Genomic DNA, 14,706 nt, shown 5'->3' on the forward strand with positions numbered 1-14,706 from the left:
TCAGGGAAATGCAAATTGAAACCACTATGAGACATTACCTCACACCTGTCAGAATGGCTATTATCAAAAAGACAACAAGTAACAAGTGTTGGTAAGGATATGGAGAAAAGGGAACCCCTGTATAGTGTTAGTAGGAATGTAAACTGGTGCAACCACTATGGAAAACAGTTTGAAGATTTCTTAAAATCAAAACAAAATAGAACTACCAAATAATCCAGTAACTCCACTTCTAAGTATTTTTCCAAAGAAAACAAAAACACTAATTCAAAAAGATATATGCACCACTATGTTCATCCCAACATTGTTCACAAACAGCCAAGTATGGAAACAACCTAAGTGCCCATCAACAGATGAATGGATAAAGATGCTACACACACACACACACACACACACACACACACACACACACACACACAGAGGAATGTTACTCTGCCATAAAACGGGGGAAATCTTGCCATTTGTGACAACATGGATGGATTTAAAGGATATTATGCTAAGTGAAATAAACCAGACAGAGAAAGACAAATACCATTTTATTTCATTAATACAAGGAATCTAAAAAAACAAAACAAATGAATAAACATAGAAAAACAGAAACAGAATCACAGGTACAGAGAACAAACAGGCGGCTGCCGGGGGGGTGGGGGGAAGGGGGTGGGGAGATGAGAGAAATTAAGAGGTACAGAATTCCAGGTGCAAAATAAATAAGTCATGGGGATAAAATGCATAGCACGGAGAATATAGTCAATAATGATATAACACCTTTGTATGGTGAGAGATGCTAACTAGACTTACCATGGTGCTTATTTTGTAATGTATAGAAGTATCAAATCACTGTGTTGTACACCAGGAACAAACACAGTGTTGTGGGTCAATTATACTTCAAAAATAAACAGGAGTTCCCACGGTGGGGCAATGGGTTAAGAAGCCAGCTGCAGCCACTCTGGTTCGATTTCCGGCCTGATGCAGTGGGTTAAAGGATCTGGTGTTGGTGCAGCTGTGGTGTAGGTTGGAACTACCGCTTGGATTCAGTCCCTGGCCTGGGAACTTCCATAGGCCACAGGTGTGGTCATAAAAAAATTAAACAAAAACAAACTCATGGAGAAAGAGATCAGATTTGTGGTTACCAGAGATGATAGATGGCAAGAGGGGGAACTGGATGAAGGCTATTAAAAGGTACAAAGTTCCAGTTTTAAGATACAACATGACAAATTCAATTAATGCTGCTCTAAGTTACATATGAAAGTTGTTAAGAGAGTAAATCCTAAGTGTTCTCATCACAAGGAAAAAATGTTTTTCTTTTATTTTGTACCTATATGAGATGATGGATGTTCACTAAACTTACTGTGGTAACCATTTCATGATGCATGTATGTCAAACATTATGCTGTATATCTTAAACTTATACAGTACTGGAAGCCAATAATATTTCAATAAAACTGGAAGAAAAAAAATCTGAATCACACACCTGTATCTTGGCTGAAGTGCAAGAGACAGACTCAAAACTAGGAGTACCTAGCAGAGCAGACCCATCTCAAAATGATGGGTAATTTTAATTCTATTAACTTTCTTGCATGGGCCTACCTTCTAAGGTTTTTTTAAAAAAGTTTTCAGTTTTACTGCATTTAATGAAGGAAATTACAAGTCACAGTGTTATTCCCTAACTTGGGGGTTGGGAAAAATCTTGTGATATATTCTTAAAACATGTCAAGGGTTTCCTATATACTGGGTTATATTCATGCAGTCCAATGTACACAGAACCATAGATACCTAGTAATAGATTCCTGCTTACTTTGTAGGAAATGCTCTATGACAAAGAACGTATATTTTCTGTTTAACATTCAAAGTCATTACCTGCTTCCTTTTCTAATTTCAATTTTAACTATACTAGCCTTTAAATAAAGAACTATTTTACACTTCATTAGATCAGAAGTCACTGTTAAGCAACAGCTAGTATATTCCTGTTATTTCCAAAATAACAGTTTAGAAACAAACTACATAATGACTTCTATAAAAGCAATGAACTTGCATGCTTTTCATTTGTCAGAGTCAGACTCTGATTAAATTTTCCATTTTATAAAACTTGATTTAGAAAGGAAAACATTTTACTTAGGTAAAAAGAAGTACTTAATTAGCAAGTACAAGTTAAGAATGTTTGTTTTCCCTAAACCTATCAAGAAATCACCAGAAGCAAAAGGGTAAGAGACAACCCCCAGATTCCAGCTAAAAACAAAACAAAACAAACAAGAACAAACCAAAAAACCCTATAAGAAATCATTCCTCCTCAGGAAGAAAAAAAAAATGACTGTGTGCCTTAGTGGGAAAAAAAATGACTGTGTGTCTTAGCTTAATTGTGGAGGATCAGTTTTCCTGGACAGAAGATAGGTCGGAGGAAAATGATCTGTGTTCTTTTCACTCAACATTGTCACATCATCCCCTGTGCAATTGTGGAATATGAAAGCAGTATCTCCAGCACACCTCTAGCCAAAGGAAAAGAGGTAATATCAAGGTAAGATATTGGAACTTGGCTGGAGTAGGAAGCAAATTACAAGTGAACTCAACTAGATAATTACAATGAAGGTGACAGCACTCAGAAAAGAGTCAGTGAAATCCTGAACAACTAGGGTAGAATCACCATCCAGAGCTCTACCCTGAGGTATGTTCCAATTTGCCTCAAACCATCTAGAAAACCAAAACCTAGAACACAGGTTTTCACAAGCCCTAGACCCAAGGCCCATCAAAACTCATCCTCCCATACAAAAGCAATACTGGCCCAAATAGTTGGTTCCACGAGAATACAAGCTCAGAGCAGGAAATAATAAAATGTCTGAGGAGTGCAAGTACCATGAAAGAACAGCAAAATGAAAGTAGAATTAACAGACCCCCAAAAAGACATTTAAAATTGGCAAATTAAATGTTACTAGAGAAAAACTGGAGAATTCTAAAAACCTGAGAACAAAAATCTATCAAGCAAAACCAACTGGAAAGACTGTCATAAAAAATATAATAGGGGAAATAAAAAGTATAATAAACTGACCGAATAATAATGGAAACAAAGAAGAAATTAGAGATAAAAACGGGTTGAAGAACTCTCCCTGCAAAATACGTGGAAGGGATAAAGAGAAGTAGAGAATGAGAGGAGAGAAAGGAGAGACAGAGAATGGGAAGAGAGGAAAGATACATGTAGAAATAATGGCAGAACTTGTTACAACTAAAGGAAAATGTAAAATTTCAGAATAAGAGTTCATGAAGTATCAATTTGGACAAAAAAAAAAAAAAAAAAAAAAAAAAAAAGCAAACGCTCAGACTCTACTCCACACCAAAGGAATGAGAAATGGTGAGAGTGTGGCCTAGCAACCTGTTTTAACAAACCCTCCTGGTAACTCCAATGCAAAGTTTGAGAACCATAGCTTCAGTGCTCCTGCAAGTTTATAATCCTCTTAAAATTATATGTAAAATTTGGTGCTTAAGTATATATTTTTGGGGAGAATTCCATACCTATCATTAGATCCTAAAAAGTATGTTAACAAAATTAACAGCCATCTGCATTAGCTCAGCAGCTTCCAAAGTGTGGTCAGGAAATCCCTGGTGGTCCCTGAGACCCTTTCCGAGGGTCTGAGAAGTCAAAACCATTTACAAAATAGTACTAAGATGATTCTGGCTTTCTTACTGTCAAGACGGTGTTAAGTCCATGATTTTACAACTTCATGTGTTGGGCACTGTGGAAAATGTACTCATAGTGATCATGATGATGGAGAAGCAACAGTAGGTAAACTTGCAAATTGTTGTGACTCCCATATATTTCATTTACTGTTCAAAATGGTTTTTTCCTTGACTATGTGTCCATGAATCAAAATAAACAGCAGTTTATCTTTAAGATTTTCCAACAATCTGAAGTCATCTTCTAGAGAAAGGAATTGCCAAAATATCCTTCTTCCATGAGTCAGGTTTGATTATGAGGTTCTTCAAAGATTACTTCCAATCACACTTTTGATGTTTAATTAGCAACTAATCAAAAGATCAGAGTCCAATATTCTAATAATTGCAAATGTTTCAAAAGCCTACTTAAAAGCACGGTCTCAATCAAATCCTAGTCATAATATTTTAATAGAGCAGCTATATGCAGTTTTGTTGTATTTTAAATGCTGAGGAAAAGAGCTGGAGGAAAAGATGTCAAAATGACTATATTAGCTGCAATGGGGAAGTGAGATGATAGACTATTTTTCACTGAGCTTCCCAAAATGTGTACAATTACTTTTATTTTCAGAAAACAAATTTGAAAAGGCAATAACAACTGTCAAATTACAAAAGGACTCAAAAGAGTTGACTTCTTATTGCTATCAACTTCTTCTATTTGAGTAGCATGGGTCAAATGATTTTAGGACAGTCAGGTATGGGTTTAAACCTGACTTCATCACTTAACAGCTATGTGACCTTGGAGAGACATTACCCTGAGTCTCGAGGTTTCTTCGTCTGTGAAACAGTTAAAACCTATTTCCTCTGGTTGCTGTAAGGGTTAAATAAAATAACATAGGGAAAGCACAAAATTCACTTGAAAGCATTTTGTTATTTTTATTAGTCTTACTATTATTAAGCAACAATATAAAAAAAAGTTTATTTATATGCCAACAGAGCAGTGAAAACACTTTTAAGACAAAAGGTCTGGACCAATACATAAGAATTATTATTGATACATTTAAGAAAGTCAGAAGATCAGAAATCAAGTGTTACAAAGTTCACCTGCTCAAATATTTATAGTGTACATCCTATGAAAAAAATTCACTGAATTAAATTCTGTACTTCTCTTACTACTTCCCTCAAATTTATCTGCTTTTGTAAAATTTCAACAAGGTAACAGCTGAACTTTCCTACTGTAAAATTTCTGCAGATTTTTTTGGGGGAGAGGGAGGGCAATTACATTTTTGATAGCTTGCTAAAAGCTTTCCAATTAGTCCAAAGGGTTTTTTGTTTTTGTTTCTCTAAATGAGAACATTTTACCCCAAAGACAAAAAGAATACCTCGGCGTATCTTCTCAAGATATTAGAAGAAAACCACTAAAATGTATTCATTAACTGTAGTCCCATTTCTTTCTAAAAAACCAAACTTCCATAGTTAACATGAAAACAACCTGAGTTTTGGAGGTGGAGAACTATATATCTTATTTATTAACAAGTTGGATGAGAAATGTCAGATGGTTTCTACGGCTGGTTGATATATCAGAATGAAGGCTCATAATACATAACCTAATTTTTCTAAAGTATTATAACCAGGCATTAGCTGGGCATCAGGAGGGTTAGGTTATTTTTAAACCATACTTGATAGAGGCACCTAGCTTTAAAGATTTTTTTTTTTTTTTTTTTGTCTTTTTGCCATTTCTTGAGCCGCTCCCGCGGCATATGGAGGTTCCCAGGCTAGGGGTCGAATAGGAGCTGTAGCCACCAGCCTACGCCAGAGCCACAGCAACAAGGGATCCCAGCCGCGTCTGCGACCTACACCACAGCTCAAGGCAATGCCAGATCGTTAACCCACTGAGCAAGGGCAGGGATCGAACCCGCAACCTCATGGTTCCTAGTCGGATTCGTTAACCACTGTGCCACGACGGGAACTCTGCTTTAAAGATTTTTGGTCAATTAGTAAAGAAAACAGTATTTTTTTCGGTTTGAAATTAATTAAAATTGTCTGCTTTATTTTTTTTCAACCTACTGCACAAGAAAAAACTTTTAAGCCACACAAACAACAAACAGCTGCCACCAATCATTAGTTTAATTTGCCTTATACTGAAAAGGCAAAAAGGAAGGGAAAATTTACATCACTTTCTCTTTTTTCTACAATTAAAACAAAAAAAAAATCACAAATTTAAACTGCATAGGGAGCTGACACATTCCAAAATGACAGCTTCGGAAAAAAAAAAAATTTAAGCTCATACTAATTTTATTCTGTTAGAATTATCCTTTTCATTTATTTGTTTACTTGTTTTACTGTCTGTCTTTTGGCCTTGGGAGCTAGGATTTTGTCATCTTTTTTTCTTTCTTTCTTTTTTGGCCACACCCATGGCTTATGGAAGTTCCTGGGCCGGGAATCAAACCCATGCCACAGCAGTGACCCAAGCTACTGCAATGACAGTCCCAGATCCTAAACCTGCTGCACCACAGAGGGAACTCCTAATTTTAATTTTGTACACATATTCCTGAACCAACAGACAAAACAAGTTTCCACTTGACAAAGCAGCTCACTGTAGGGAGAAGCAATACTGGACATCTAATGAAGCATTTTAAAGGAAAACCCAGTAGGCACACAAAAACAAAACACTCATAACTTTCCTCAATCACTCAAAATCAAATGACTTTTAGAAAATGTACCTCAGAGTTATCTTGAGCACACAGGCTTTAGTATAGATCCACAAAAAACCCATCCTATTCAATTCTCACTATGAATCTACACTGATGATACAGGGTATTAGGTCCCCCAAGATCCAGGCTACATTCTACCTTTCTGAATGTTCCTGTAAGAAGAATAAACAGTAAAATTAAAAGGACTGAACTCATATAGAGTGTGTCCTCTGACCACAATAAAATTAAAACAGTAATCGACAATAAGTTATCTAGGATACTCCAAGAATTTAGAAACTAAACACTGCATTGCTAAAAAATATAGGTCAAAAAAGAAATCACAAAGGAAATGAGAAAATATTTCAAACCGAATGACAGAAAAAAAAAAAAAAAGACAATACAAAATCTTAAAATTTGTGGGGTGCACTAATTTATTCTTTTAAATTAGAAAAGTCTAAAACTAATGACCTCAGGTTTTACTATTAAAAGCTAGAAAATGAAAAACAAACTAAATGTGGAAGGCAGCCTCCTAGATGGCTCCCAGTGATCCCAATCTCCCAGCATACTTGATCTTGTATAAACCTCTTCCATTGAGTGCAAGCTGGACTACTGAATTTCTTCTAACAAAAATAATACAACAGAAGTTAATAACACTTCTAAGATTAAAATTTTAAATTAAATTTAAATTTAAAAGACTCTGGCTTCCACCTCCTTGCCCTCTCTTGCTCTCTTACCTGCTAACCCTGATAGTGGTCAACTGCCATGTTGTAAGCAGACTCTGGAAGTGAGGGAGACCTCAGTTCAACAACTTACGGGAAACTAACTACTACTTGAATGAGTTTGGAAGCAGATCTTTCCTCAGTCGAACTTTCAGATAAGACCATAACTAGCCCACATCTTGAATGAAGCCAAATGAGAGACCTTGAGACAAAGAAAATAGCTAAGCCATGTCCAGATTCCTGACCTGAACTCCTGAACCACAGAAACTGTGAAATGTTTGTTATATTAAGCTGCTAAGTTTTGGGGGTAGTTTCATTCATGTTAGTAAATAACTAACACAGTAGCTAACACAGTAATACTTTATTAATTACTAATATTAATGATGCTGATTTACTCAACAAAAAAAAAGGAGGGGGCTTCATAAAAATATATAAATGGCAAACACATGAAAAAAATCAGAAAAATTGCAAAATAAATCCAGAATGAGATAGCACACATTCCCACCAGAATGATTAAAATTAAAATATCAGAGAACATTAAATGTTGGCAAGATATGGAACAACTGTAGCTCTCATACGTTGTTGATGGGAATGTAAAATGGCACATCCACTTTGGGAAAAGCTCTGGCAATTTCTTATAACTGAACATTTATCTGCTGTAAGGGCCAGCAATTCCAATACTAGGTATTGGCCCCTGAGAAAGAAAAATCCATATTCACAAAAATAATTTTACAAGAATATTCATAACTGCTTTATTCATAATAGCCCCAAACTGGAAACAGCCTAAGGGTCTAAAAGTAGAAGGGATAAAGCAAATGCAGCATACTCATATAATGACATACTCAGCAGTATAAAGGAACTACTGAAACGTGTTATAACATCAAAAACATATTGAGCAAAAGAAGTCTTTAAAAAAGAAAATATTGCATGATTCCATTCATATGAACTTCTAAAATAGGCAACTCTGTATGTAGGGGAAAAAAGTCAAAACAGTATCTCTGCAGGGAGGGGAGGAAAAGGAATTGAGGGAAGGAGCATGAGGGAACTTTCTGAGCTTGGGACTTTGTATAAGGATTTGAGTTACATAGGTATTTGCATTTGTCAAAACTCAGTGAATGCATATCTAGGATTTGTATGGGTTTTACATTAAAAGACTTACAGATACTGAACTCTAGGTAACTGATACACATATTGGTGTATTTAGGGGCAGCTGCACAGATGCCTACAAATTACACATCATTAAAAAAGATGGATAAAGGAAAATATAAGCAGATAAGTATGTTAACAGAAAAAATTTTAATATTCAATACTTTATAGAAGTTTTTCTTTTTTCTTTTGCTTTTTAGGGCTGCACCCTCGGCCTATGGAAGTTCCCAGGTTAAGAGTGGAATCGTAGCTACAGCTGCCAGCCCACGCCACAGCCACAGCAATTCAGGATTCTTAACCCACTAAGCAAGGCCACATCCTCATGGATCCTAGTTGGGTTGGTTAACCTCTGAGCCACGAAGGGAACTCCTACAGAAGTATTTTTAATTGATAGAAGCATTCCTCTATTGTGGAACAGTTGCTTGTTACCAACTTCCTATTATTAGGAGATGCTTTTATATAACACCTTACATATAACTAATTTGTTCTTTAAATCATTTGCTTCCAAAGAGTGGTATCATCAAAGTTCTATATGAACTTAAAAAAAAAAAAAAAAAAAAAAAAAAAAAGTGCTACCTAAAGCAAAGCATAAGTTTTTAAGAAAACATTAAGTAAAAGACAATCCAGTTTGGAGCCAACATTTTTAAGTCTAGGAAGATATTTATGAAACTAGTTCCTTTTCTTCTATTACCAAATTAGACCTTTCCTAAACCCTGAGGCAAGACATTCGCTTAAAAGTATAATCAAGAACCTTGCCAGACAATGGTAAGTAGAGCAAGATTCCTATTCCAGGACTGAAGCATTCTGACTCATGTTTTATCCATTGATGGGTAGTAGTTTAGAGGACAAAGTGTTTTTTTACTAGAAGCTACATTTGTACAGTGATGGGGGAAGGAAGCAACAAGCACAGACATGCTGAAAAAAATCAGGAGACAGGAATGAGCCAGGCAACCCCTATATGGTTAAATGTGTATTAATATAAACACCACTCATATAAAAAGAAAGCATAAAACCACTGTACATATTTTGCTGGGTTTGATACTAAAGTAACTTAAATTATATATTCTAATCCAAGCCATATTAATTAACTACCAGGAAGCTTGTTTCAGAATTTCTTCAATTTAAAGTAAATACTATGAAGTTTCAGAATTCAATGCTTTGTTAAAGACTTCATCTGAACTTTTCTTTTAAAAAAGAGTCCTCATTAGAATATACTGACCTTTTAACAAAAACGTGTTGCTACTAGGACCTGAACCAAGGGAATACATCACTCTAAATTGATGCTATTTCTAAAGTTTTGACTACTGTTCTTTGAGCAGTGGGAAACCAGAGTCAATGATCTTATTTGTAGAAGAAAAAGTCTTATATAAGCTCTAGTCAACAATAAACGACCAGATAATTTTGATATGGCCATCTTAAGAAGGCATTTGAAATAGTACTTAAAGAGTCTCTGTATCAACAGTGAAAACTGGGAGTTCCCGTTGTGGCTCAGTGGTTAATGAATCTGACTAGGAACCATGAGGTTGCGGGTTTGATCCCTGGCCTCGCTCAGTGGGTTAAAGATCCGGTGTTCCCGTAAGCTGTGGTGTGGGTTGCGACTCGGATCCTGTGGCTTTGGTGTAGGCCGGAGGCTACAGCTCCTATTCGACCCATAGCCTGGGGACCTCCACATGCTGCGGGAGCGGCCCTAGAAAAGGCAAAAAGACAAACAAAAAACAAAAAAACAGTGAAAACTGAAGATTGTGTTTCCAACTGTGGGCAGGGTGATTCCATTATTAATACTGGAGCTATATTTTATTTTATTTTTTTGTCTTTTTAGGGCCACACCTGTGGCATATGGAAGTTCCCAGGTTAGGGGTCTAATTGGAGCTACAGCAGCTGGCCTAGGCCACGGCCACAGCCATGAGAGATCTGAGCTTTGTCTGAGACCTACACCACAACTCACAGCAACGCCAGATCCTGAACCCACTGAGTTGGGCCAGGGATCAAACCTGTGTCCTCATGGATGCTAGTCAGATTGATTTCCACTGAGCCACAATAGGAACTCCTCTAAGCTATATTTTAAACAAATAATTATCATGGTCCAAAATAGGATAGAAAGGAGTCTTAATTCTGCTGGAAAGAATTACGGTTACTCTTGTGTTAATTTTTTTTTAAGGCATAAAGATTTAAATATGACTTCATGCCACTGCAATGAAACATAAAAACAGTTTCATTTCATTCTACAGAACTATACTCATCTTTAAATGGAAATAAAGGCAATAATTAACATATTTTCCTTCCCATTTTGCTTGGCTAGCTTGGACTCATTCTTTAAATACCTGCTTTAAAAAACAAAAAATCTCTTTATCTAGAAAGGCTTCTTTAAATTATCTAAAACCAGGGCAAGAGAATCTACTGCCTGCTCCAAAAGACAGTACAGTATACTTCTCCCATCACTCTAAGTTACATAGCCTGTGGTGTTTTATTGTTGTTGTTGTTACTTAGTTTTCCCCATTACACTGTAAGCTCCATAAGGGTAAGGACTATCTGCCACTTCAAAACTGCTTCAGTATTTAACACCTGACCTATAAATAATAATAGACGTGTGGAACAAAAGAACTATAATTTTTAAACTTTTCTATTCAAGAAACTGTACCAATTTCCTACCTTTAAAACAGCTCATCCGTGACATTCAGTGACTAGCATTCTAACCAACTAATAGTCAATAGAGAATTACTTTTTAACTACCCAGCCTACACAGGACAGAAAAGACTAGATTTAACAAAGCTTTAATGCTATAAACACAAACATGAAAGCAGTAAATTGACTATAGGGTTTTTATACCAGGGGAAGTTTTACTGTTTTTGTTCTGTTTTCCACACTGAACTAACAAAAATTATTTTTTTCCCCCTAAAAAAACCAGTTCAAGATTAGGGTCTTAAAACTACAACATAATTATAGGACTGTTTTACTGTTTATCTGTGTATCTTATCTGGTTACACATAAAACTCTAAAATAGAATAAAAAGTAACTATTGTGGCAAACAGAAGAGGTGAATTTGAAGACAAGCACTATTTTAAGTGTGGCTAACCCTAAATGAGTACATTATTACACAAATTAATATAACTATCATCTGTTAGTGATTACTCATAATAAAGTATGGCAAGAAAAAACAAGATTTGTGAAACAATGTGTTAAAATAGTCAAATTTGGAATAAAGTCTGCAAAAGCAAACAGTCCCACTTGATTCATTATGGATATTTCATTTGGCCCAAAGGAAAAGATATGTAAGTTCATTTCAAATAAGCAACACCCCTGAGCATGTATGTACTTAAATGGAAGCCTGTTTATGATTTAGTTCACTACAGTCCTAACAGTAGTGTCTATATTTCAAGAATGGATCTAGCAATCTAATAATGATTTCCTGTAAGTGTTTCTCATATTGCTGATCATGACTCATTAATGGGATCACAAACAGCAGCGTTTGTAAGAAAGGAAATGGAATAGGATATAAAATATCAGAGTAGAACACATGTAGCAAGGGAAAGAATTGTTTCCTGAAACTTTTGATTCAGTTTGTGTGTGTGACAATGTAAAATACATTGTTAGGAATAGGTATGGGCTGCAAAAGAACAACAACAACAAAAAAGGTGTGAACACTACCCTTAGAGCATATGACCTCAATTATCTCTTCCCTCCAAACACTGCCAAAGTAGAAACTCATCACAATTATGCTCAAAAAAGCAAAGTGACATTAAAGGAGATATAGATTATACTGTTCAAGCCTTCACAAACTCTAACATCAAACTGTCTGAGTTTAAATCCAGGTCCCACTATTTCTGTGTGAACATAGGCTTATTTAAGCAGTATGTGCTTCATTTTTGTCATCTGTAAAATGGGAATAAAAATATTTTCCAAGTTGTGGTAAAAATAAATAATACATTTAGTAAGTTCTTAACATATGCCTACCATCAACAGAACAAACCGAAAGAGTGATACATATTAGAAATACAGCAAGAAACTTAATAAAAGCTTCGGTGTACTATCTTTGATGTGTGTGTGTGTGTGTTGCTTTTTCATTTTATCTATTTCTGTATTATATGAATTTTATAATGTACGTTCAACACATATTTCTAATGTACACAATATTATTACCTTTACTTTAAAAAATATCAATAGTAGGTATCTAGGCAGTGAGATTAAGATCCTTTTTGCTTCATATTTCTTTGTATTTAATAAAGATACATTAAGCGTTTTAAAATTAGTCAACTACTTGCTCAAAAAACAAAACAAAACAAAACCCCCCACAAAAGTGTATAGTGGTCCAGGGTTTAGGAATTAGCATTCTGGGGGGAGAAGTTACCTGCCAGATGCTTCTCACTAAATCCCCACACAACCTTAGTATATCATTTTTGCCCACGAGAAAACAGAGGCAACAGAGATAAGGTAAACTGCGTTAGGCAACTACAAATAGCAGTGTCCAGAAATTCAAAGCCTATATTTCTTCTGCCATCATATAATGCTTCCAAATATTTTTTCGGTTGTTTCATATAGGCATGTCTTGAGCTACCCAATTAGACTGTAAACTCCTTGAAAAGGAGGGAAAGTTTCACTAACTTCATTTATGTATCCCAGGGGCTAAGAGGTAAATACTTGCTGAGTTACACTGAACTTCTTTTGGTCTAACTGTCCTCATGGGACATACTCTGGTAAAAACGAAATAAATTAGCAAACAAATGACAAAACCACTCTAAGACTGTTCAAATCTAACTTTATTCCTACACAATTGGAACAAAAAAAGTTTAAGTATACCCATATCCTGAGACTACCACTAAAGGAGTTTGGGGATGGGTACAAGGATTACTGTGCAAACACTAAAAAGAATGGATTCACACACACCCCTACCACGCCCCCGTCACCCAGGCACTACCTAAAGAAAGGAACCTCTAGTCTTCCCAAGAGGTGCTGATGACCCATAACCACGCCTCCACTGTTCCATCATAACTTGTTTCCTTTCCCTACCCGGACCACCCCTACCACCCACTCCCCGGTCCCAACATCAAAGCCCTTAATAAGCAATTTAAAAGTCTCTGACCTGCAGCGAAGTGCAGGGGAGAAGATTTCCGGCCGGCCATGTCCTTAGCATTCACGTTTGCTGCGTCCACCAGCCTCTTTACCCGGGACACGTCCCCATTGCGACAGGCCTCCAACAGTTCCCGGAGGGCCCCGCTCACTGCTGAGACCCCTGGCCCAGGTCCGGCTGTCCCAGGCCCCAATGTTGCTGTGGTGCTAACTCCGGCCGCCTCGGGGCTCTCCGCCAAACTCGATCCGGGGGAGGATGGAGAGGAAGAAGAGGAAGAAGTCGGGGAAGAAGAGGACGACGGTGAATTGTTACTGCCACCGCCGGCTGGATTGGGAGCGACACCGACGGCAGATGAGGCGGAAACCGCCGGGACCACTGGAGCGGCGGCGACAGTACAGATTGTGCTGGTGGTACTGCAACAGCTGCTACTGTCAACCGGGTCCGGGGATCGGGGCCTGTCGGGCGGATCCCGACTGCCATCCCCCTCCGGCAGCGCTAGGCCGTGCCGCGGGGAGGCGAAGGGTGCCAGGCCACCCACCGTAGGGGAGGCTGGGGTAGTCCCCGGGGCCAGGCCTGGGCTGAGTGGGGGGGGAGGTGGCGGCGGCGGCGCCGAAGCCCCTGGGGCGGGCTGGAGCTGTTGTTGATGATGGTGGTGATGATGCTGAGAGCGACGCGACGCCGCCATCTTCAGACTCCCCCAGCTCTGTCACTGCGGCAACGGCCCCACCGCCCGCCCTCACTTCCGACTTCTGGACCAATTAGCACCCAGCGCACAGGAAATGATGCTAGGCAGAGTGGGCGGGGTCAAGTAGCGGGAGGGAAGTATTTGGGAGCTCCGAGCGCCGCCGCGGGAGGGGCGTGGCTTGTGACTGCCGGGGGGCAGGGGGGGCCTTGTGACTCCTTGGCGGGCCGGCTGGAAAAGTTTGAAAGTTGGAACCGGCCTGGGCCTAAAAATGGGAAATTTTTCCTGCATTTCTCACGTTCAGCCTACTTATTTTGCTCCGTTCCCTCCTGTTGCCAAGTCTCCTTTGGTCTTCTTTGTCTTGCTCAAGAGCCTGGTACTGAGGTGGAACTTTGCAAGGTGCGTATGTGTCGTTTCTCATCTATCAAGTGTCCTCGTCTGAAAAAGGGACTCGTATCTAGAATTGTTAGCAGGATTAAGTGAGCTAACATATATAAAGTGCTCTGTCCCTTAATAAAGCACAACTATAATTAGCCCACTGGTAAATTTTTTTTAAATGCAGTCTCTCCCCACCCCCACCCCCACCCTCCAGTTATTCCCTTGGTCTCTATACCCCCTCTCCATAAGATTTCGTACTTTATGTACTTCCTTAACGCCCCATTTGCAAATGGTGGTTCACATTGCCAGGATTGGAATTCAGACTACCAGAAGGAGCTGTGTAAATTTGGGCAAGCTATTTAAATTAACCCCTCTGTGTCTCAGGTTC

At 38.0% G+C, this 14,706-nt stretch overlaps 1 protein-coding gene across 1 annotated transcript in view; it reads right to left on the reverse strand.

The window, feature by feature from the left end:
• The window catches only part of TNKS (tankyrase), a 165,290-nt gene extending 151,321 nt beyond the window's left edge, over positions 1-13,969 (reverse strand). The window contains exon 1 of the mRNA XM_003133396.6: positions 13,271-13,969. Within this exon, the coding sequence (XP_003133444.2) occupies positions 13,271-13,943 (673 nt within the window). The 5' untranslated portion in view covers positions 13,944-13,969. The remainder of the gene's footprint in view (positions 1-13,270) is intronic.
• Between the last annotated feature and the right edge of the window lie 737 nt (positions 13,970-14,706).

Source organism: Sus scrofa, chromosome 15, assembly GCF_054392235.1.
Source record: "Sus scrofa isolate SSC_HxYL_T2T_F1_AM1 chromosome 15, Sscrofa_HxYL_maternal_Yorkshire_Landrace_v2.0, whole genome shotgun sequence".
Lineage (NCBI taxonomy): Eukaryota > Metazoa > Chordata > Mammalia > Artiodactyla > Suidae > Sus > Sus scrofa.